Raw genomic sequence first — 25680 nt, forward strand, 5'->3', positions numbered from 1 at the left:
CCAGCAGAGCTGGAACTGGACCCAGGCAGCTTGGTCCCTACTCCAGCCAAAGCCCTTTCCCAATGATATGACTGGTGGCTTAAGGATAACCCAGTCACTGTGGAATTCTACTGCGTTACAATCTCTGCAGAAGAGAGGGGTAATCGTGCATCTGGACATGCTGTCCTGTCCCTCCTGCCCTTGGCCCACAGCTCTGTCCAGACCGTGATGAATATTCTCAGTCACCCTCTACTTGTCACTTCCAATTCTACCTCCTCTGTTAGGACCTAGAGATGGTAAGGAATAGACACGGCAGGTGAGAGCTACGAACAGTGAAGAGAGCCCTAGGGAAACGTTGTCTCGTGAGGTCTTGGTTTCCTCATATGCACGATGACAGCACCTCCCCTCCTAGGACTGTGGTGGCATCAAGGGGGTGGTTGTTGGTGAGCTCAGCCCAGGCTCAGTAGAGGTGAGCCAACCTTTAAATGTTACCCTCTCAGGCAGGTAATTAAATATCATTTCTGGGCCGGCCCCGTGGCTTAGCGGTTGGGTGCGCATGCTCCGCGGCTGGCGGCCCGGGTTCGGATCCCAGGCGCGCACCGACGCACCGCTTCTCCGGCCACGCTGAGGCCGCGTCCCACATACAGCAACTAGCAGGATGTGCAACTATGACATACAACTATCTACTGGGGCTTTAGGGGGGAAAAAAAAAAGGAGGAGGATTGGCAAGAGATGTTAGCTCAGAGCCGGTCTTCCTCAGCAAAAAGAGGAGGAGTAGCACGGATGTTAGCTCAGGGCTGATCTTCCTCACAAAAAAAAAAAAAAGAAAGAATAAGTAAATAAATAAATAAATACCATTTCTTTGGTAGTTTCTCTGCCAAGCTGGAAATGCTCTCCAGGTCTGTAAGTTGAGTAAATAAATAAGAGAAAATAGGGGCAAGCTTCTTGACAATTTTGGTTCAGGCCTTTTAAGCACCTTGGGAACCTAAAATGTCCCAAGGAATAGAAAGACCAATGAAGGCTTGACTACATCAAGCAAAGTTTTCATGTCAAAATTTATGGTTATAAACTCTTTCATCATTCATAATTATTGGCTAGTCCTCAATTAAATCTTGACCAAAATTTTTTTAAAAGTTCCCCTTTTGTGGTTTTCATTAAACCATCTTCTCTGTTAAACTCCAGGTTGCTTGCAGGCAGAGCCTGCCTTCTAGTTTGTGGTCTTCCCTGTGGCCTGCTTTAGGTATGGTCCCCTGAGGACAGACCCACCCACAGCCCCTCCTAACCAGGCCACAGATGCAGGTCACCACACGTTGGACCAGATGACCCGGCTCCCAGTCCCAGCCGTCCGCACCTGGCAGTTGGTGCTCCAACCCAAGGTGGCCTCCAGGAAGCAAGCCAGTGGCCTATGGGCAGCCCAGCTCCAGAGGCCTGGGTCAGTGGGCCGGATGCACTGGAGTGCTCCTCACTCTTGGGGAGTTTGTAGGGGTGGGGGCAGACAGGGCCATGGCACAGAGATAGGACAAGGCAAAGGTCCAAAGGGCACAGTGGGGAGCAGCCACAAGGAGGAGGGAGCTGGTAGGGTCAGGCAGAGGTTAAGGCAGGGACAGAGCCGCGTGCTCCAGGAAAGACAGAGCGGCTGCTCCCAGGGCCTGGTGCAGCTCGAGGAGCAGTTCCTGTGATGGCTCTTCCTCCCTGTCACCTCAGAGGAGAGCCCTATCCATACTACGTGAGCCATCTGTGCCCGGGAGATGAAACCGCCAGACCCACTCAGCACCAGCCAGAGGAGGAGGCAGGAGGAGCAGTGTGTATGCTGTGGATAGGGACTGGGAGGGTCTAACAGGGCGACCCCACCACTTTCGTCTGACCTCTCCAAGCCTCAGTTTCTTTGTCTGTAAAATGGGACACATCACCTACCTTATGGCTCAGCCTGTCTACAGGGTTGTGAGGCTGAAACGATCTAAAGCACATCAGGCACCAGGCCCAATGCCAGACCCGTGGCAGGCCCCCACAAGGAGTGGCTCAGGGATTCAGGAAGGGGCGCTCGGTGCAGGGCCAGACCCAGCCTCGTTCGGATACCCCCCTTCAGTCCAGGGAGAGGCTCCTTACAGGGGGATGATCCTCATGGGAAGGTAGAAGCGCAGGCGGTACTGGCTCTTCATCATCTCCTTTCCCTGGAACTCACGCATCAGGTAATCCACATACTTCGGCTGCCTCGGGAAGAAGCCCACGGGAGGGAGGGCATTGGCCAAATGGTCTGAGCATTGGGCTTCAGGACCCCACGACTGGCTTCCAGTGTCCTCCCCTCTCTCTCCCCAGTCCCTTCCAAGGGGCTCTGGGAGCCCTTCCCTGAGGCTGGCCAAGGGAAGCAGCCAAGCAACAGAGCTCTTCTTGGATCTGGAATGTGTGAAGGGCCTATCTGCACATACATAACAGCACCTCCCTCCTTATGTGTTTCTGTAAGGCTGAATCCATCTTCACACCCCTTCCACATCTGGCATCTCACTTGAATCTCTTTATTCACCCCTACTTTATGGATAATAAGACTGAGGCCATATAGGTATATAGCAGTTGCCTCAGCTCATATATCAAGTTAGTAGCAGCGGAGGACCCATAAGCCAGGCCACTAGGGCAACTCTAGACTCCACTGGCCAGCCTCATGAAAATATGGTCAAGGCCAAAATGGGTCACCATGTGAAGCTATAACAAGAAACAGGGAGTTTATTAAGAAAGATCATTGTGTAGCTGGCAGAGGATGCTAGAAACAAACTTATTATAGACTATTAAGAGGGCCGGCCCCGTGGCTTAGCAGTTAAGTGCACGTGCTCTGCTGCTGGCAGCCCAGGTTCGGGTCCCGGGCGCGCACCGATGCACCGCTTCTCCGGCCATGCTGAGGCCGCGTCCCACGTACAACAACTAGAAGGATGTGCAGCTATGACATACAACTATCTACTGAGGCTTTGGGGGAAAAAAATAAATAAATAAAATTATTAAAAAAAAAGAATATTAAGAGACAGTAACAAAGGACAGCATGTGTGCTTAAGCTGAGGAGAGGTCTGATAAAGCAGTTAACACACAGGTTCTTGGGGCCAAGTCCTTGGGTCTGAAGACTGCTTCAACTGCTAACTAGCTCTGCAATGCTGGGCAAGTTTCTTAACTTCTCTATGCCTCAGTTCCCCATCTGTCAAATGGAGGTAAACGACAGCACCAACTTCTTAGGATTCCTATGAGGTTTAAGTAAAATAATACATAAAGTGCTTAGCACAATGCCTGGTGTCAATGCTGGTGACCATTGTCATCATCGCTACATCAACATGTCAGACTATTTTTTGAACTTTTCTGTATTCTGTATTCTTAAATGCTATATATACTCATCATAGCACATTTAGAATCAGAAAAAAAAAAAAAAAAACAAAAGCATTATTATTAACATGCTCTAAAACTCTGACATTTTTTAATTTAACAGGCTTAATTTGTCCGTCCTGAGTTACCACAAAGGGCCAGGAGATGGTTGTGGCACCGGCTGGCATCCCCTAAGCAGAATGGGAGGCTGGTGTGCAGGAGAGCCCTGTGGCAGGTGGGGAGGGCCCTTGCTGCTCATGGCTGTGCACTCACGCAGGGGTCACTGACATTCATCATACATTCGCCTGTACCCTGGGAGGGGAATGAGCTGAGATGAGCCCAGCTCATGGAGTCTCAGGAGGGCCCCCTCAAAGACTCCGAGGGGGTCCCTCTCCCAAGAAGCACCCTAGAATCCACAGGAGGCTTTCTGATGTCATGACTGCCCCCATCTTCAACCCTCATGTGCTCCACTGACCAGCCAAGGCCTGTACCCTCCCGCTTCCCTCCAGCTACCTGAGACAGCAGGGGCGCCCTCCTCACCCAGGTGACGAAGCCGTTACATTCCGTGTCCACCTTCAGAAACAGCGCCTCTAGCATCTCATCTGACACAGTGCCCAGAATCTTCTTCATGGCCTTAATGAAAGTCTTCTTGTCCAGGGCTTCAAAAGAGAGAAGAAAGAACATCATCCACTTTATCACAAGTCACTCGGCCCCATCACCGGCCACAGTGTTCTTGGGTGTTTGGGTGCTGAGGGAGGACACACAGAGAATCACATCTGTGGGGTTATCTTTTGCATCTCATCTGTTCAACATTCAATCACCCACAAATCCTGGCTGCACCCCTTCCCCATGAGAGCACCGTGTTGGCCCCAGAGCAGGGGGTCGGGGCGGGGCAACTAAAAAAGATCAGATCCAAGATCACATCCCATTTCCGAACAAATAAGACAGCCCAGGCATTGAGACAAAGAAAGCTGATGAGAACTCCAAAAAAAAAAAGAAGGAAAACAAAGTAAATAATGGCAACAAAGAGAAATAAATTCAAACATATAGAGGGAGAGGTGAAGTGCATCTTTTAAAGGCAATTAAAATACAAACTTTGGCTGGAGGGAAAGACGGGGAGGGGAGAGGAGGAGAGGGCGGGGACAAAATATTCTCGGGCTGGGTTTTGTGGCTGTAAGGAAGTCCGTCTGCAAATGGGTCAATAACTCCTGTCTAGATTTCTTGTTTATACTCACAGTACTTACAAAGTGCTTCTAAAACCCCTTCCAAATATTTGGACTTCTTGCCATGGCCTGAAGCTGTGCATCATCTGGCTGCTCTCAGACCTCCCCTCCCACCGCTGTCCCCTTCATTCTCTGCACCAGTCCTAACGTCCTCACTCTGTTTCTCACACCACCAAGCACAGGCCCACCTCAAGGCCCTCGCACCATCTGGTTCCCTCCACAGGGAAGCATTCCTGGAGACTAAGTGGGCCACTCACCCCACTGCCCAACTCCACTGTCCCCCTGACGTTCCTCATTACCGGTCCAGCCTGTGAGCTCCGGGAGTGCAGGGGTGAGCCTGTCCCCTCCATGACCGGGTCCCTGGCACTCAGCAAAGGTTTGTTCCCTGAGTGTTTCTGTCAGCACTAGGATGTGATGGCGATGACACTGGGTGCCAGTATCATCCGGGCTCATGAGGAAACTCTGGCACAGAGAGGGGAGGTCTCGTGCCCAAGGTCACACAGCTGGTACATGCGGCTGCTAAGCGGTGGCGCCAGCGGCTGACCCCCAGTAACCCGGCTCCAGAGGTCACGCTCTCACCCTCCTCTGTGCTCCTCATAAAACACCCAGCACAGTGCTACAGCAGCAATTATTATTATTTATTGCTAGATTAGGGAACAAATGAAAGCCTGAAGAAAACACGTCTTGCTTAAAGAAGGATCCATCTTGCTTATCTGAAGCTACAGCCAAGAGGTTTATGTATTTTGAGCGGCACTTAATGGCCCTTCCATGTGTAAGATGGACGCCAGATGACAGGCCACGAGCACAGAGCCTTCCCCTTGGGAGAGAGCTGGGAGTCACAGCGCCTTTGTTCAAGGTTTAATGAACAAACCCCTCGTGAAAGCAATCTAGGGATCGAGTCCTTTCACGGGTGTTTAAGAAACCATATATATTGTTCACTGCCCTAATAGTTTAACATACTTCCTCTTATAAACAGTTTACTAAAGATTTTCTGAGAATAACAGAGAATAGGCACAAAGGTATTTTGGAAAGGAAACGGACACTGTGGAGGCCAGGCAGGGCCCCTGCTTCCCTCTAAAAGGAAGTGCTCACCCATCCTATGCCAATGGTTAATTAATAGCTCTCAAAGCATGAATGTGAGAATACCACCTCCCTGGGGAGGGGTCACTACTAGGATCAGGCAGGAGGGCACTTTCTGGGGGCTCCCTGGTTTCCACCAGCCCACTGCACTGAGCCACCAGTGACCTTGAATCATACCCGATGATGCCTTTCCTCGCCTCCTTCCTTCCAGTGGTGACCCCGCTGGCCACTCCCGCCTCCCTGGAGGCTCTGTGTGCTTTGGGCTCCAGGCTCTGCTCCGCTGTTGCCCTGCCCTGGCACTCAGCATCTGCCTCAGCTCTTCTCATCACTCTCCTTTGCTTTTCTGCTTGACACTCTCCTTGAGTGACCTCACCTATTCACCCATCTTTGCACCTCAGGGCAGAATTTCTCTCCCATGTCCCTGACTCTGTTTCCAAGTATCTCCCTGGCTCCTCCAACTCAGCAGGTCTAAAATCCTGTTTATTATCTTTATCCCGTAACTTGCTCCCGTTTCTTGTGTTCGCCATCGCTGCTAACAGCGTCACCCCCACCCAGTCACCCAGGCTGAAAACCCAAGGGGGGTTTTCAATGCCCTTTCTCCTAAATCCACACAGGAATCCTATGATCTTAGAACGTAGGCACTGTCATTCTCCCCATCTTACAGATGAGGACACAGAGGCACAGAGAGGTTCGGAGATTTGCCCAAGGACACACAGTGATGCAGCAGAGATTTGAAACCAGAAGCCTTCCCTCCTCTCCATTATAAGCTCCACTCCTCTATGGAAGGCCGTCACACCATGAGCCGGGGCTCTTACAACTGCCTCTCAACCAACCTCCAGCCCTTAAGGTAGTAACATTAGGAGAAAAAAGGTCTGAAATTACATATACAGTACAATTACAGACATGTGGCATCTGTGGCAGAGAGACTTAAGGTGGCCCCCATGATGCCCACCTGCTGGTGCTCATGCCCTCCTGAGACCCCTCCCCTGGAGTGTGGCAGGACCTGTGACTTGCTCTAACCCACAGAATACAGCAAAGGTGACAGGATGTACAGGACTATGTGCACATGATTACACGGTTATGTTATAGGATTACAGCACACATCTTGCTGGAGTTTCCACCTCCCTGGTCAGCTTGAGCCTTGAAATCAGTCATGCTGGTGAGTCCCACGTGGCCAGGAACAGTGGACAGCTCTAGGAGCTGAAAGCAGTCGCCCACCAATAGCCAGGAAGAAACAGACAGCCTCAGCCCTGCAGCTGCAAGGCACCAAATTCTGCCAACAACCTGAGTGAGCTCTGAAGTGGATACTTCCCCAGTCCAGCCCCGGATGATTCCGCAGCCTCAGCTGACACCTGGACTGCAGCCTGTGAGACCCTGAGCAGAGGAGTCAGCTAAGCTGTGCCTGCCCGACTCCTGACCCACTGAAACTGAGGGATAATAAACATGTGTTGGTTTAAGCCACTAAGTTTGTGGGAATATTGTTACACAGCAATAGATGATAAACCATACATATGAAATTGTTTGGAAGAAAATATACCAAAATGCTGACAGTGGTTACGTTTCAGTGTTTGGATTAGAGGTATTTTTTTTTTTATTTTCTATGTCCCAAATAGCCTCCAATATGCTTACAATACTTATATAACAATAAGAAGTTTTATCCCACTCCTGATACCAAAAAAAAAGTTTTAAAGGAGACACTGGATGCAAAAACGCTTGTCAAGTCTGAACTCTCCACACACCCCAAATGCTGGGTCCCATCCTGTGCAGAAGCCACAGAGACTGAGGCCACAGTGCAGCTTTACCTCCAGTTGAGTCAATGTCCTCCTCAAACATTTTCTCTATCTCGGCCAGGTGCAGCTTGGTAACTAGCTGAGACTCCTGCTGGAAGTCGGGCGTCTGGCTAAGGGTGACCGATGGTGTCAGGGAGCCAGGACCCCCCTTGCTCTTCTGGAATCTACCTGGGGTGGACACCTGGAACAAATATGACGACAAGAACCAGAGGCTGACAGGGTTGATCTCCTGAGTCAAACATTGTTAAGCACATCTTATTGAAAGAGAGACTCTGGGGAAGGACAGGGTAGGTAGTGTTATTGTGTGTTACTAACTGAGGCAAACAAATAAGTCTTACCCACTTTTAGACCTAGGAAGGCCAAGAAAGATCCAGACTGCTTCTCTTGACTTTGGGGAGTTAACCATCATTCCCCTTTTGCAGATGCCACAACTGAAGCTCGGCAAGGTTAGTGGACACAGCCAAGGCCCCACCTCACACATAACAGGACTCTAATTTATAAGGTAGTTTGGTTCAGAACTATATTGTTTCAAATCTCCAGTGGTCAGAATTCAAGACTCCAAGGAATCCAGCTCCATCTTCCCCAGCCAATTTGATCTGGTCCTGACGAGCCCAGACACCCCCTGGGTCAGGTCAGGTCATCCGTGAATACCCCAAGGCTCGTGCTGACCCCTCCATCAGAGGCCCTTGGCTTCCTCCTACTCACCTTCCCACATCCCCCACATCGCCTTCCCACCCCTCCAGCTCTCAACAATGCTTCCTCTCCTCAGCTCCTGCACATGATTCATTTTGACACTTAGCCCAGTGCTTCAGGTCACTAAAGGCTCAGGTCATCAAAGGCTGCTGCCCTAGAAAGACTCCGGCTGTGGGCTCTGGGGTAACTATTGAGTGTTGCTCGCTGAGATGTGCTGCTTTGGGCCTTGGGCAGTCAAGAAGACTTTGGTTCAAAAAGCCAAAAGACAAGGTGCAGGTTGGATGGCTCACTCTCCCCACCCCCTCCCACCAAACGAGCAAATGTGCTCATCCTCTTGCGAACTTTCATTCACTCACTCACAGTCTACACACACTCGTGGAGGGCCAGGCACTATGGACACATGAGTGAACAAAGTGGAGACCTGCTTTCACGGAGCCCAACTCATGAGCTAGTTAATGTGCTCAGCAGCCACGCAGGCCCCCAAATTCAACATCTCAGCACCATCTTGGGCTCTTTCCTCTTTCTTCTACGCATTCTTACTGTCCCTCCTACTGATTCTTACTGTGATCTCTCTCCTACATCTCAACCCTCCTCTCCTACAACCCTGTCCCACCACAAACTCTGGTCTTTTGCTGGGACAATTACAATGACCTCCCCTAACTGGGACCAGAATTTGGCCTTCCCTTCCAATCCTCCTCCGACACCAGCACCAATCATCTTTCTGGAAGGCAAATCTGATCATGACTTTCCCCTGGCTCTGATACTTTCCAGGCTCCCCCACCACCCCCAACTCCTGAGTGTGGCATTCAAAACCCTTCGCATGTAGCCCAGACCTGTCTGTCTAGTTTCAACGCACACACCATGGTCGAGGCACACCAACTGCTCTCCATCCCCAAACACAGCAAGCATTCCACTTTTACTCACATTGTCCCCTCTATGCCATACAGATCATCTCCCCCAGAGGTGAACTCCTATCCATTCTCCACAGTCTGCTCAAATGGCACCTCCTCCAAGGAGCTTTTCCATAACTTTCAGATGAGAGCCATCACTGCCACCTCCATGCTCCCAAACTCTTTGCCCATATCTGCCACGCACGCATGATGCTTGTGTATGTCTGTCCATACGTGCAGACAGCAAGGTGTGACAGGAAACACACAGCTGTGGAGTCCCAGAGCTCTGGGTTAGAATTCTGCCTGGCTCCCTACTTCCAAGCTAATTTATCTTGGACATATCACATCACTTCTCTGAGCCACAAGTTTCCTCACCCGCGCAACAGAGGTGCACAGTACCCACCGTGCAGGGATGTGGGGAGACCTACATGAAACCTGTGCACATGTGAAGCCCCGCAGACTGCAGTTACACAATAAATTACAGCTCCTGATATACTCCCCATCTCACAGTGAGCTCTTTGAAGGCAAGGGCATATTTAATTTATCTTAATTTAATCTTACTTTAATTTATACTAATCATCTCTCTGTTCCCCAGCCCCAAGCACATAATAGACACTAAATACTTATCTGGCTTGACAGTAATTTGTCCAGCCCATCCCACCATTATCACAACTTGGCTGGACAAAATTAAATAGAATCCATGTAGGACTGCAAATTGGTAGCCTCAGGTTTGTTGCACTTGGCCAACGCAGTGCTTTAAAAGGAAAAACCAGCCCGTGTACACTTCAGTTACCTATGTGGCCTTATAAATATCTGAGTTTGCAAACTATGGTGCAAAGACTGATAACCGATAGACTTCTATGTTGATGAGTGATGTCTGGGTGGCTCCAAAACACCCCCTCCCTTTATCAACTCTGATGGTTTTCTTACCTTTTGAGGTTGAGGGCTCTCTCTTAAGTCCTTGGAAGACACTGGTGTTGACCTAGAATAGGGAACCACAGTCGCTTTAACTCCAGTCTTTGCAAGGAACATGTGAGGGGCTGCCCTAGCCGGGTCACAGGAGAGTGGAAAAGTCAGGGTTGGGGGCTGGCTGCCCATGGACACCCCAGCATGTGTTTGATGAGAATCCCTTTCCCCATAGGGCCTTCTCCAGCAGGGAGTTTTTCCCAAGCTTACACCTGTGAGCCTTCTTTCCCCTGACGGAAAGTTGTCCTCCTGAAGCCCTGGGGCTTCCCAAGTTACTATACTCCTGGCCTAATGTCAGAGACTTCCTAAAGGAGGTCACCCTTTTCACGCTATTAGAAGGGGCTTAGGAGACCATGTGGTGGTCCAACTACAATTCACGGATAAAGAAAATTAAGGTCCAGGGGCAGGCACATGTGCAAAGGGCCAAACACATGCTCCAGATGTGGGGCAGGATGGGGCCCCGACTTTCCACTACATACCACCCCCCACCAGCCCTCCAGTGCCCCTGGAGACAGAACTCTCCTCACAGTAGCATAGGATCAGGTGAGTGTGTGGGAGAGGGCCATTCCTTGGAGCTCTGCTCTGAGAATATAAAGGGCACTTTTCCACAGGGTCAGTGGCACCTCCACTGGGTTGGAAGATGGTGTTTTGTTAGGATTGTTGGAGTGTCAGTCTACCTCAGAAGCAGGTCCCGCCAGGCGAGAATGGAGAGGGCACTCTGGGAAGGCAGGAAATGGACAGGACAGAGTCAAGCCCCGGACAAGCTCAGGCAAGCTCAGGGCACAGAGCGATTGAGCCAGCTTGGCTTGACAAAGGGTTCCTGGGGGAGAGCGAGTGGGGGGCAGGGGGAGGAATAGTGAGAGAGAAGAGAGAAAAGAAAAACTGGAAGCAGAATGTAGAATCTTAAACATCTCACCAGGGAGTCTGAACAGGACGAAGGGCAATTATGAAAATTCATCAGCATAAATGGAGGGAGAGAGGAGGAGGAGGAAGATTGAAAACTGGCCAACAGTGTCCTAACCTAACAGTGCCATGGCGACAGCTCACATGTAAGGACCAAAGGAGAGAGAAGAGCCAAAGGAAAGGATATTTGGATGCCAAGAACCAGGGTAACTGAGAGAAATGCCAGAAAATGTCCAGAAAAAGGAACAAGGAGGGAAAGTGGCTTAATGCCTGTGATGTTGGGCTGTCCAATTAGAAATAAAAAACAAATACCTGGAAATATGGAGACTGAAACTGGAGGAGTGGCTACATTTAGGGGACAGAAAGAGGAGGAGAAACACACACAAGACAGGATGAGTCAGCTAGGAGGATGGGATGCTTCAGAGTGGGCCAAGATGATAAGAAGAAAAGGCCACTGAATATGGCAAGTAAAGGTCACCGGTGAAAAAAGATAGCCAAGACTTGGAAGCAACCTAAGTGCCCATCAAGGGACGAATGGATAAAGAAGATGTGGTATGTATACACAATGGAATACTACTCAGCCATAAGAAACGATGAAATCCAGCCATTTGTGACAACATGGATGGACATTGAGGGTATTATGCAAAGTGAAATAAGTCAGAGGGAGAAGATCAAATACCATATGATCTCACTCATTAAGTAGTAGATAATAACAACAACACACAAACACATAGAGACAGAGATTGGACCGATGGTTACCAGAGGGGAAGGGGGAGGGAGGAGGGCGAAAGGGATAACTAGGCACATGTGTGTGGTGATGGATTGTAATTAGTATTTGGGTGGTAAACATGAGAACATGATGTAATCCATGCAGAAATAGAAGTACAATGATGGGGCCGGCCCCGTGGCTTGGTTAAGTGCTCGCGCTCTGCTACTGGCAGCCCGGGTTCGGATACCGGGCGCACACCGACGCACCACTTCTCCAGCCATGCTGAGGCCACGTCCCACATACAGCAACTAGAAGCATGTGCAGCTATGACATACAACTATCTACTGGGGCGATGGGGGAAAAAAATAAATAAAATTATAAAAAAAAGAAGTACAATGATGTACACCTGAAATTTATACGTTACTGCAATAAACAAAAAAAGAAAGAAAACTGGGGGGAAGAAAAGCAGCAGAAGTGTACTTGTTGGTCCATTTCTATTAAGAATATATGCACGTGTATGTTGGCACAGGCATAGAGAACGAGCCTAGAAAAACATACTGCAAATGTAATGGCACTTATCTCTGGCAAGTGAGATTATAGAGGACTTCTATAGTCTAAATCATGCATTTCTCTATTTTTTTTTAATTCAAAAAAGGTTCACGGCAATCTTTAGGACTTATTTCAACAGAGTGGGTAGAGTGGTGGGTAGTGATTTCAATTACTCATCTGTGAGAGACCATTATACAAGAGTGGTTGCTGCAGCATCGTTCATAGCAGCAAAAAACAAAGTGAATGGCTATCAGAAGAAGAATGACCGAATACATCAATACACCTGCACTCAGAAATTACCTAAGCACTCCGAGATGAATCTGACCTTCAGTAGCTGACTAAGAGGGATTTCTATGAGCTATTTATAAGGAAACATGTAGAAAATAGTGCACAGTATGATGCCAATTCCTATAAAAGAATGACAAATAGGTATACGTTTATACACATAAGAAATATGTGCACACACACACACATACACACATTTGTAAATAGGACGACCCTTAATAACTACGGGCCCGAGGGCAAGGGAACAAACATAGGTCCACACAGCAAGTCTAGTTATTTTAAATGTTTATAAATCAAGTTAATACAGTACTAAATACATTCTATTCTCCTACCTTGACAAATACACTTTCATAACAACCTGGAAGGCCAGGTTCAAATGTAGAATTCTTTTTTTTTTTTTTTTTTTGTGAGGAGGACTAGCTCTGAGCTAACATCCGATGCCAATCCTCCCCTTTTTTCTTGAGGAAGAGTGGCCCTGAGCTAACATCCATGCCCATCTTCCTCTACTTTATATGGGATGCCGCCACAGCATGGCTTACCAAGCGGTGCGTCGGTGCGCGCCCAGGATCCGAACCTGCGAACCCCGGGCCGCTGAAGCAGAGCGCACGCACTTAACCGCTTGCGCCCCCGGGCTGGCCCCCAAATGTAGAATTCTTGAACGCCTCAGCTCAGTGCCAGAATCCGGCAGTGTGGGGAGAGCCGGCCTCGAAGCCCTCCACCCACCCCCATGCCCACTCCGTCCTGCTCAAGAGGCTTGTGGGTGGTGGCATGTGGATGGACACCCCAGCCCCACTGTCCAGGCTGCACCTCCCCTTCACCTCCACTGCTGCATGGCCACCTTTCGCCTAAGGAGGGCTGCTCTCAAAAATGGTGCACTGGGGAATGGGCCCACAAAGACCCTGGAATCAGGTTTAAAGCAATTAAAGCAGGGAATTCCAGTATTTACAGCAGTGGAGGGGGGAAGGGGCCAGGGGATGCCATGTCCACTTAGCCCTTGGACTCCTCACCTGGTAGAGAGGCACACAGTCAGAGGAGGGACAGAGCAGGACACCCTAAAGCTCAGGGCCCTGGGCAGGGGCCCTTCTTGCCTGGGTCTAAAGGGTACTGTACTGTCAGTACATGCAAAATTATGAGTACAGAGAAAAACACAGAAGGACATGCACTAGAGCATGGATATGAGTTATGGGGAGTTGGCGGCAAAAAAGGTGCGCCAAGAATAAAGGAATACAAAAAGTCTGCACTAACCAAAGGCACGTCTATCATCACGTTTACATAGAGCAGGAAAGCAGGGGTTATGTATAAAGAAAACGAGTATGTTTTGTTTTACTCTCAAGTCTTGGCTAACGAGCGATCAAGTTAACATCACCAATGAGGGAGCAAAAGGCCATCACATGCCTCCTGGTGTGTACACTCAGGACCCATCACTTCAGTGCTATTACTGGCAAACATGCATAACCTGAATCGGATCAAGAGGAACCAGACAAACCCAAACTGCAGGACATTTCACAAAATAACTGGGTTTTATTCCTAAAATGTCAGTATCATGGAAAATGAAGAAAGGCTAAGGAACCACACCAGATTCAAAATGACTCAAGCAAGTCAACAACTAAAGGCAATGTGTTATTCTCAACTGGATCCCAGACTGGGGAAAAAAGCTCTACGGGCCACTATTAGGACATTGGTGAAATCTGAACACGGACTCTGCATTCCTAGATAACATTGAATTAATGTTGTTTCTTGCTTTTGACTACTGTACTGAGGTTCTAAGAGAGAATGCCCTGTTCTTAGGAAATATATACAAGTATTTAAGGACAAAATGTAATTCATTCTCAAATGGTTTAACAAACATATATAGTCACGAGTCACTTAACGATGAGGACACGTTCTGAGAAATGCATCGTTAGGCGATTTCATTGCTGTGCGAACATCATAGACTGTACTTACACAAACCTAGGTAGTGTAGCCTACTACACACCTAGGCCATATAGTACGAATTTTATGGGACCACCATCATATATGCGGTCTGTCATTGACTGAAATGTGGTTATGCGGAGCGTGACTATAATGATAAAGCAAATGTGGCAAAATGTTCACAGTGAGTCAATCTAAGCAAAGGGGAGTTCTTTATACTATTTTTACAACTATTTAAATATTTTTAATATTTCAAAACTAGAAGTTTTAGGAGAGAGAGAAACATGTTTAACCAGGAGAGAGGAGCTCTGTGTACATGTATGTTCATGGGCTAAAGCAACAAGTGGAAAATATGCTGGTTGAGGGCCACAGAGATACCCACGAGAAAAGGATAAGAGTGAGAGGAGGAAGCAGAGAGCAGCACTGCCCTCTGATACTGGAGGCAAGAAGAGAAAACGTACATGTAGAATTACATTTCTATTTTGAATGAGACAACAGGTAAGATCGGGGAAGCCACACCCACTGGCCTCAATCTACTCCCTGAAGTTCACCTGCTCTGGGGGAAGCAGGGGGGATGGTATAAACCTGGAAACAGGGGTGAGCTTGGAAGAGCTGGGGCTGGGGGGCAATAAGTGCTTGGCTGAATAGTTAGTCTGTAAGAATTTGTAGCGGGGGATGACTTAAGGCCAAATGAGGTTACAGCTGTCCTGGCAATGAGTAAGAAGACATGCTCTCCTGTGCAGCCTTTGTTCTCAACGGAAACAAATCTGAAGGCCCAGGTGTCCAAGCTTCAGGAGACGACTTGAACCCCAAACCCTCACTCACCCTGACCCAATCTGCTCTCCCCAGCTAATCCTGCTGGCTATACTTGACAGAGACTCATTGGTTTTCAACTCCCATCTCGACTGAGACATCTTGACAGCTCTCCCAGAGTTCCAAGTAGCTCTCTATGAAGTCGCTGTGGAACCCCACGGGGTTCCACCTGACTGCAGAGTCAGCTAGCCACATCTAGAACCAGGAAAATGAGAAAGAATTCCATGTGCAGGACACAAAACAGAACATCAGAATCCATCCCACAAACCATAGCCACGCAGCCATTTTTCAAGTGATTTGAGATGTCCTCTTTATTGATGAAGTTGAACTTACAGGACACAGTGACAGGAGCTACGCAAACAGCCAGGACAAGTATGACTACAAAACGACCCACAGGACAATACAGTAGAGTGCCCACCTTTCATGGAAACTGTGGAAACTGCCAGGGAGCCCTATGATAGCGCCAGTTCACCAAAACCAAAAGGCCAACGGGCCCCCCCAGTTGGGACAGTGAAAGGCGCAGCAGCTCTCTTAACAGGCCCTCTGCATGAGCTCCAAGTCTTTGAAAAGAGGAAGACTCCAAGAGCATCGTGTGTGACATGGGGTCTTACAAACCCAGACCTCAGAGCAGGCCCGGACTCGATGCAGTGCTGTTCAGTCTCAGTCCACGGCACAGGCAGCGGGCGTTGTCATCAAAGGTTAATCTCCTGCAGAGATTTCAACCAGGGACACAGATTCCAGCTTTAAAGATAGCCAGCTAAACAACATTTCATGATGACCTAGATGTTACCAAAATGTTACCTGACCACCACCAAACCAGACATTCTCCCCGGATCTACAGTATAAAGAGAACACCAACACACATGAAAAATTTCTACTCCCACTTCATCAATAATGGAGACAAAGAGTTGCCACATTGTAGAACATTAAAAGTAGAGTAGTTAATGAAATGTCATAAAAGGTGCAGAAGGTCTTTTAAATCAGAGTTTTATTAAACTAAGTATAAATAAACTAGAAGGGTTTATTAAAAAGAAACAATAAGGCTGATGGCCCTATATCTGACTGTTTCCCACTGTTTTTTTGGCTATTTTCTTTTTCCAGTCCAATGTTATTCCTACTTAGAGCAATTCCTATACTTATCAATATTTTTATATGGGCCTAAAATATGCTAAATTCAGTCACAATAAATATATTTTTCCTTCCAGAAAAAAGGGTAAATATTAAAATGCATTCCACTTTTTAGGTAAGGAAAAGTTCAGAAAACTCCCACCTAAAAAGAGTGAAAATATGATCAATAATAATTCAGGTAGGGAAAAAAAAACAGAAGTGGAGGAAGGGCATTTAGAAGAAAACATCTCCTAGATAAACCTCTGCACGAAAATAATTCTGGAAAAAAGGTCAGAGTCCTACTTGAGACTAGTTCAGGCATCACGTGCCAATCCTAAGGAGATTCTGATCCCTAAAAGCTGAGGTGAGATGCTGCCAGAAGGGAGCAACTTTGACGGCCAGGGCCGCAGTGACACCGACAGCTGACCGCTGCAGGGAAGGCTCCTCACTACACTCAGCAGCAATGCGGTACTGTCCTCTCCAGCTTCCCCACTGTGGGTCTCAAAACATCAAAATCCGCATCCTAATATGCAATTATATGTGTCAGTTTTACTCAATAAAGTTAAAAAACTCGTATCCTTCTCAGCTTTATATAATTTGTAAAAAATTTTAAGATGCAACTTGACAGCCAAGAAGAGAGGCTTTTTCCTTTCAAACATGAATAAACGAGAGAGAAGTCAGTGGCTGTTGGAACTGGAGGGCCCCCTGAAGATCAATATTAAGATCACATCTTTAGTTGAGGTCAACAACACAGCTGCCATGACATTTAAAACAACGCTCCTCCCACCACACCACACTGCCAAAGAGAACTCCAGGTTCAAATGCTGAAGATTTCAAAATACCATGATTCAAGAAAAAAGGCAGATTCTCAATATGGTTCAGTAGCTACTTACCCAATTCCTCCCAAAAAAAGAAAGCAAAAAAAGCACTTCTTAAAGATGGGGAAAAAATATTAAATCAGACAGTTAAAAATTCTTCGGAAATTTTTTAAAATAATTTTTATTTCATTCACCATTGAATTTTTATTCTTCTCTCAGCTTTTAAAATTAATAGGGAGGGAGGTACACACACAGGGGCAAGCTGGGAGAGCCTATAGCTACCTGTAAAAAACACAAATAGATTACTCCATTCTTCCAAGCAGCATTTAAAATTTCAAAGTAAAAACAGCAGTCATATACAATTATACATGTTTAACTCTCACATTATTTTGTAGAAAAACATGAAATACAAAAAAAAAGGCAATATCAGGTTAGACTCCTTTAGAATGCTAAAATCCAGATGATCTTGAAGCAAGCTGGATCTTAAAATCACTAGAACTACTTCAAAATATATAAACGGGCCCCATTATGAGAAATATAAACACGAACATGATAAACAACTGCAAAGCAAGCAAGAGGAAAGCAATCTGAAGGTGGCTCAAGCTTAGACTAGGATACACCGCGACACATCCTGGCACAGTACAGTCAGATTCTTGCACTAACTGGCGATTCGGAGATGGATGCATTAACAAAGCTCTCCCTGTAGCTTGCAGCCTGTGGGAAAAAAGCCAAACATGTGTTGAACCACTTATTACTTCTCTTGTCAAAGCTTTTTCTTTTCAAGCCAAAACTCTTATTAAAATACAAAAGTTGTACACTTTACAAATGATTTCATTGTCAGAACTATTTCAAAATTTCACATGCAAAATGTATGTAGCTGATGCTGACACTGTGCTTTTCTTTGAACAAAAATTGCCCCTCAGCTGATGAAAATTGGCCTCTAGAGGCAACATATGCCAGAACTGGGCACTCTCCTACCCTTTCCTGGTCTAGTATCCTATTGGCTTTTACAGACCTCACTAACTTTTTCTGGCCCAGAAGGGATCTTGGAGAACCATCCTCACTCATCTCCTCACTGAGCCAATGAAAAGCCGTGCTCTGCAAACCAGGGATGCAGGGCCTGGAGGAGGACCCTGGTCTCAACTCCCAGGCCTTGGCCTTCTGACCACAGCGCTGTCTCCCTCGTTCATTTTGGTAAAGGTCAGAGAAGGGCTCTACCTACACACTCTCTTTAATATTCAGTCTATGGGCCGGCCCCGTGGCTTAGCAGTTAAGTGCGCACACTCCGCTACTGGCAGCCCGGGTTCGATCCCGGGCGCGCACCAACACACCGCTTCTCTGGCCATGCTGAGGTGGCATCCCACATACAGCAACTAGAAGGATGTGCAACTATGAAATACAACTATCTACTGGGGCTTTGGGGGAAAAAAAAGGAGGAGGATTGGCAATAGATGTTTCAGTCTACACACTTGTATGCTTGACCTTGGACTTAACTTTAATAGTCTACACTGCAATCTGTGAATCATCCATTAAGGCTGAATCTCAGAAACTCATCTCTGTCTCCACTAGAAACTAGTAAGAGCCATAAAGCCAGCTTTGTTAAGACTTACCCCGCTGAACTGAATCTCACTAGCAGCTTCCCAAATCTCATTCCACCACCAACACCGAACGTTAAAATGAAGACATCAGGAAATGGAGTAAGTTACCCTTCCTCCTCTTCCTCATACCTGCCTCCAGCCTATCCTCACCAACAATTCCTGCAGACTGAAAAACATTCAAAGTAAACCACGCAAAAGTTAAGGGAGAAATTTTTTTAATTTTTAAGCTAAGACACGTTACAGAATCCCAAACTGCTGACAGATCACTCCGCAATTCTAAATCTCTCTCTTGATACCGTTTAGGCTTTGGTGGCCAACCTGGTTTGCTTTCAAACAGCCATAGGACAAAGATTTTTGCCTCTCCCCACCCAAAGAAACGTGTCTGTGAAGGCTGAATTTTCATTTTACATTTCCGAACCTCAGAGCTTCCAATACAAAGGAAATATTTAAATTTAAATTTTTAAAATGCATATATACATATGAAGATTTAAGGTCCTGGATTGAGGGGCCTAGAAATCCGACTCTAAGGCTAGCGCTGCTTACCTAGACAACCAAATTAATGAAGCTACCTGACTACAAGCTAAATAGAAATCTTCTGTGCTCCAAGGACTAAGGTAACATTACTTTCCAATTCAGATTAAGCCAAAAGGGAAACAGACCTTCAAAAATTACAGCTGCATTACAATCTGGCTGAAGTCATCTGGGTTTTAATGGTTCTAACTATAGTCAAGTTCAGTGTAAAAGTACAGAATCCCTCCATGGACTTTCTTCCAGACAAGGATTCTGCACACGCAGTTATAACCTCACATGTGAAAACTATGAGAAAAAAGCAGCAAGAGTCAGAAATAAACATAAACTCATCTGGGTTTTAAAATTTTATAAATGGAATGTGTGAATTCAAAAGTATGACATATTCCTAATTTTAAGTCAACGAGCAACAGAGCCAGACCAGCAAAATGACCGGTGAATCACCAACACTGACCAGAGGCTCCGTTCAAAGCAATTACTTCCACTCTGTTGGCAGCAATCAGATTTGGGTCAGCCACATACTAGCAAGCCAATCTGATTAGGCTGATCAGACTTAAAGCCTAGGTCTCATCTGTGGACTAGGGTGAGTCACAGTAAACATCACAAAAGGAGCTCATCATACCAAATCTTACAAACAATTCTTAAAGAAACACTTCTCTACTTTTTAGTCACTCTGGTGACAGCAAAAGAAAACCAATTCCTTTCCAACACCACATTACATTCTAGAGCGTAAGCCACAGCAAAAATACAATTCTTTAAATCAGTGACTCTGAAATATTGAATCACCGAATCTTCATTTAAAAGAAAATGGTGGCATGTGTCTTAGACCTTGATTTCATTTGGGGAAAAGCAGGATGAAAACCATAGTCTCAAAACGGAAAGGAGCTGGACTCATCAATACCAGCAAGCTGAAAAAGAAATATTAAAAGAACGTGTTACTTATTTTATAAAATACTGAAAGCCTATCTTAAGGAACACCCTCCAGAATTCTCAGGATACAAAATCCCCGTCTTCAGCGTCTCTGATCTACACACAGAATTGCAGATTGGATCTGAAGAACTCATGCAGGGCTTTCTAATGGGGTCACTTTTTCTGTCTGTCAGCTCATTCTGATCCCAACAAGCACCCAGCGAGGGAGGCACTTCCGCTACTGTCATCATCGCTGATTCTCAGGTCAGAACAAGAAGAGAGGTCTATTAGCTCAAAAGTCACAAAGCCAGGAGGGACCTGCAAGGACTCACTCAAGTCTGATGCTCCCCCTGCCACAATTAGACTTGAACTTGCAGGAAAATATGTAAGGCCAAAGTACAGGGCCGAGGACTACATCATGACCAGGTCGCCTGAGGTACACAGTAAAATGCAGATTTTCAATCTCCTTACTCAGAATTTCTAGGGATGGACTTTAGAAGTATGTCAATCAAGTTCCCCATGTGATTCTGACTACCAGCATGAATGAATCCTAAATCCAAATCCAGCCAGAGAACCCATCTGTTCACCTATCCTCTGTACAACACACAACTTGCCAAGCAAACCAAGCAGCTAATTCAAGTTCACTGCACCAGTGACCTAACCTCAATTAGTCACCTCAGAAGACTTTCCGTGCCTCAGCCTAAAGAGGCAGGTCAATGGACTTAGGTCAGAGGTACACACAGTGTCAGCTTCATCCTTCCAAGGTGACTTCTCAGTTGACATTACCCAACAGTATCTTCACAAACTCCACACACTCCTGGAGGTATCTTCTTGTAGATTACTAACATATGGTGTCAAATTCCTTCTGAAGGTGCATAGCATTTCAAGAAAGGTATCATACCATTAACTTCTAGAGGAAGTAACGTGGGTGTAACTCTAGTCAAAATCATCATCACGTTGGCTTTGCAGAGCATCCATAATTGTGGTAGGTACTCTAAACATCACACAGAAAACTACCTTCTGCCTATTTAACTTTATTTCATACTGAAAATGGCAGCAAGTCTCCTTTTGAACTCATTTCTTACGGCACAGAATTTTAAAAGGGAGAAAAAAACGGTGATAATTTCAGTTATTTTATAGATTAAGGTTATGTTTGCTGCCTTTGAAACATAATTTCAGCAAAAATAACAAAAAAGCATCTCCCCGTGGTATCCACCAAGCACTGTCCTGCTGTACTTCTCAGGAGGACACAGCCTTACAAGGCTTCCAGCTAGGCCGAGCAGAGCCGGGAACTTCTGAAAGACCTCTCACAGTGACAGGAGCACATGAAACAGCAGGAGGCTGAGCAATGTTAATGTGAAGAATGGAGAAAAGAGGAATTGGCTTAGAAATAAGCACATTTGAAAAAACAGTGAAGGATTTGAAAAGATCAGTCTTCATTTAAGAAAGAAGCGTCAGTACCTTGTCATTTGACCCTAAAAGAACATACCCAGGGCAAGACAAATTTCAGAAGACATGACACTCTTGAAATACAGAATTTTATTTAGAAACTGTTTAAAGTAGAAAAAAACCCTGTCAAGAAAGACCAGGTGGAAAATGGGTTCCCAATAAAATGGAATTTTAGGGCAACAAAAGTCTAAAAGGCCACAAAAGAGAAATAGCACCACTGTTATTTGAACAATGGCTAGTTACTTGCATTTTTTGGCATTGTTAATCACTGAATCTGGGTTTTCCTCTGAATTCCACACAAAGCATGCACTACACAACAATTTTATCATAAAATACCTGCTTTCTACACACATTTCAGGACAAGCTACCACTAGAAACAAATCAATACAAATACATCAGGGGCTGAACAATCTCAGTAGTGGGTGACACACATTTTGCAGAATTCTGCCAAACAAAGGAACTGAAGAGGCTATGGGCAAAGGAAATGAGGGAGAGTTAAGGAATGAAATATTTTAAATATTAATAATTAATTCAGACATGGTACTGTATTTTCTGCAAAAGAAAATTAACATTTAGTAACACGCTAACAAATTTTATCTCCAAAGAGATTAGTGCACTGGCAAAGTATTCCAATAACGTGGAGGGCTGTGGACAGCAGGTACCGAAAACACCCAGCTTTGCAGATCCCCAGGTAGCGACGGCCTCCACCGATCACTCCCTTTGCCAGAGGCCCAGAAAGAACTTGCAGCACGATCACCTGCCTGCTGAACTTCCACTCTAAGCAGCAAACTTTAAGGAGCCAAAGAGGAGTCCCCAGTGGGCAAGGGGAGCAGAGAAGAGAAACATGTTAAATGTAAACTTAAAAGACAGTAAAAATGGGACACGACCCTCATTCAAATCCCAGAGGTGTGGGCAAGTCCCCAAAAGTAGTTGCTAGATTTAAAAACTGGATACACTTCATTTCCCAAAAAACACAGTACATAGAATTTTCAGGGATAAATGGAAAAATCGTCAGAGAAATGCTCAATGAAAATCAAGCTCTTCAACTTAAACACCTCAGGGCTGAAACACACCCTCTACTCGTCCAGACAACAATGCCTCTCGCTTCTTAGCAGGGATGCAGTTGGTCAAGGACACCAAATGGCTTTACAGAGCAACGTTTTAAACTCTCCTTCTGGGCCAAGGTCTAGGCCTATGAGGACTCAGGCAGCCCTCACGGCCTGTGAACAGCAGGTTCCAAATGTTGCAAGGTCTGGCCCTTCCTTCTCACACACAAGGTCAAAACACATAAAATCTCCTGTCATGTTACATTTTATATTTTGAAATATGGAAGCGTATTTTAAATACTCTTAAGGCATTTATTTATTAAAACGTTCTCTGCCAAGATTTCACATTAGCTTAAAATTCAAATCAGTCTTTACATTTCTCTGCTGAGGTCTCCACCTCAGTGTATTACACAAAAACACCTTCTCCAGCATCAGTGTTACCAGCATCCACACGGTGAGCCCCATGGTCAGCCTCTTTGTTCCTAGGTGAACCAACTAGATGTTAATACTGCTCTGCTACAAGGTAAAAGCTCCTAACTCAAACTTATTGGAAAAGGAGTGAGACTTCTGCAAAGTGCACTTTAAGAAGAGGTACTTTTTGCTTATGAAAAGAAACCAGTGAGTCCTCTAAGAATAATAAATGGGAGTATTTTACAGTTAAGCACATGATTTGGAGTGAAGAATTCAGATGTTGCTCTGCTGGTCCAAGCTGTTAATACTCTTCTTGTTCCTCCTGTGGGCCCCCTTCATCAGGTATCACAAAGCCTTCCTAAAAGGGAAAAATAAGAGGGGAAAGCTATGACTCAACAGTGAATGGAGATCAGTTTCTACTGTGGGCTCACCTTCCGCATAGTTAAAGCCTCTCAAAGTCAATGGTTCTTCCTGTCTTTACCACACACTTGGATTTAATGGCACAAGACCAAGTGATCACAATTTTATTATATAGGCAGCAGAATCACATCTTACAAAAGGCAAAAATTGAGCACAAATTCACCCTCAAACTTGGGGGGTGACAGATGCATACACTGTCTTGATTACACTGATGATTTCACACCTCTTTATGTAGTACTGATATATACGTGCAGTTCATTATGTCACATATACCTCAATAAAGCTGCTTAAAAACAGGAAATTTATCCTCAAAAACCCCCGAAGTCACCATTAAGTTCAGGACCACACCATCTCCTCTCAATTGTCTGTACAGCCAGGTTTTCCTTCCCACATTCCTTTGACTCCACTTAGGAACCATGCATGGTATTGTGGGTATTGTGGATAAAAGACAGAGCCAACATTAGTAGCATGGGAAAAGAGCAAATTTGTGGCTCCCACCTCGCAGTCACGCCAGGGCATTCTGGCATGTACTAATGGCTACACTACCATAAAAATTAGACTTCTCCTTCAATCACCATCCTATTTTTTTTTAACTAAACCTCTATGGCTGAATTTACTTAAGATATGATTCCACTAAAATAATACTAAGACTAGACCAAGGACTCCTTTATCTTCATCACCTCTTTTTTCATTATCTGGCACAGAGCAATTCTGAAATAAGGATTTATTGAACAAATTAGCAACTTTTCATTCATCTGCCTTAATCCTCCAAAATTCATTTGATATGTTTAGAGGACAGTGTTAATAACAGCATTAATATTACCTCATATTTGTATGCTACACATACTACAAAACACTTAAGACATATACTGTACTTTGGCCCTACAGACCTTACTAGGCATGCAGAACTATTAAAAACACAGCCACTAAAGAGTGGACACAGCAAGATACCATATCCTAAATCTAGGGAAAATCAGTCTTCCCTGAGCAGCTAACATGTGATGATTAATACAGCAGATTTGGCTGCGTGATACACATGGATCCCAAGACACATGACCACAAAGCACTGTGAGGGAACGGGAACCAGGCCCACTCCTGGGAGGGAGGAGCAAAGGTGCACTCTGACGGCTGTGGGCAGCAGATGTCAAAAAGGGGCCACGTGCCTGGTTCTCAGAGTACGCCTGGGGCCCTGATAAAATGGAGGCAGCACCTCAGACTGAGGGGCCCAAGCTGCAGGAAGTGGAGCAGGGATGGCGGGGTTAAGAGCATTCTGTGGCACTCATCACCTATCAGTGGCCACAAACTATAGAAGTAGGGCAAGTCAGCCCTCCTTGTCCTATTCCTGTCTCAAAGGCTCCCAGACCTCAAGGCAGACACTGAAGCTGGGCAGAGGCTCCCTCTGGCTGACTTTGAGGGTCAAAGATGAAGTCTTTTGATGAACACTATACTGGAACACGGCAAGCATCAGCACTGAGTTTGCCGAAACCAACCAGATAAAATTTTCTCTTAGATGGCAAAATGGCAAGAAAATATCCTCATGTCAACACGTACATCTGTGGCATAGAGAATGTCCACAATCCTCTGCAATACAGGGTTGTTTTCCCCCTCATTCTCCTGGCATATCAATTCAATGTTTCTTAGCTTTCCAAAGTAGAAATCTCTCTCTTTCTCCAAGTCTTCGACGGTAAGTTTCAATACGTTGACCTGCATAAGACATTAAAAAGGGTGAGACACCTGGCATTTGTGGACCAATAACATATCAGACAAAATTCTAGCCCAAAGTGAGCTGTGGTCTTTAATCAAACTCTCTAACACAGACAAAAACCCTCTGTAGTTTAATGTCAATTTTCTTCAGCCCCAGATAAATAACATAGGCTTGTTCATGGCCACCTTGACTAGAGTAACTCCCATGAAAGGGCAGACTACACCATGAAACACGCAGGAACTTCTCAGGGACTGAGAAAAGATCAAGGAGAAAAAGCTACGGGAGCCTGAGACAAATACAGAAGCGGAATCCACAACCTGGCCTAGCAGGATGGCAGACAATCATAAATTGAGTCCTTACAGGGCACTGGTCAATCAAGTCCAGGCCTTTCTGCGTGTGGAGGTCAGCGGAAAGACAAGGTCTGGTCCCAGGGAGCAGGGAAGAAATGGCGAGCCAGAGGGGAAGACTAGCTAAGGATGACTAATATTAGCCAAAAACAGCCAGGATGAGGGAGGCCTGGGCATGGAAAACTCAACGATTCTTCCTAAGAGAGTCTCAA

General features: G+C 46.0%; 2 protein-coding genes across 4 annotated transcripts in view; both read right to left on the reverse strand.

Moving 5' to 3' along the window:
- The window catches only part of EFCAB8 (EF-hand calcium binding domain 8), a 68782-nt gene extending 58089 nt beyond the window's left edge, over positions 1-10693 (reverse strand). The window contains exons 1-4 of the mRNA XM_058562943.1: positions 9925-10693; positions 7424-7592; positions 3859-3977; positions 2086-2186 (exon numbers count right to left, since the gene is read on the reverse strand). Coding sequence (XP_058418926.1) covers positions 2086-2186; positions 3859-3977; positions 7424-7592; positions 9925-10092 — 557 coding nt within the window. The 5' untranslated portion in view covers positions 10093-10693. The remainder of the gene's footprint in view (positions 1-2085; positions 2187-3858; positions 3978-7423; positions 7593-9924) is intronic.
- Positions 10694-21614: 10921 nt separating this feature from the next.
- Positions 21615-25680, reverse strand: part of MAPRE1 (microtubule associated protein RP/EB family member 1) — a 28908-nt gene continuing 24842 nt past the window's right edge. For all 3 annotated transcript variants that reach the window (XM_058562938.1, XM_058562936.1, XM_058562937.1), the window contains 2 exons: positions 24968-25120; positions 21615-23354 (listed from right to left, as the gene is read on the reverse strand). In XM_058562938.1, the coding sequence (XP_058418921.1) occupies positions 23298-23354; positions 24968-25120 (210 nt within the window). In that variant the 3' untranslated portion in view covers positions 21615-23297. The remainder of the gene's footprint in view (positions 23355-24967; positions 25121-25680) is intronic.

The sequence above is a fragment of the Diceros bicornis genome, chromosome 19 (assembly GCF_020826845.1).
Source record: "Diceros bicornis minor isolate mBicDic1 chromosome 19, mDicBic1.mat.cur, whole genome shotgun sequence".
NCBI lineage: Eukaryota > Metazoa > Chordata > Mammalia > Perissodactyla > Rhinocerotidae > Diceros > Diceros bicornis.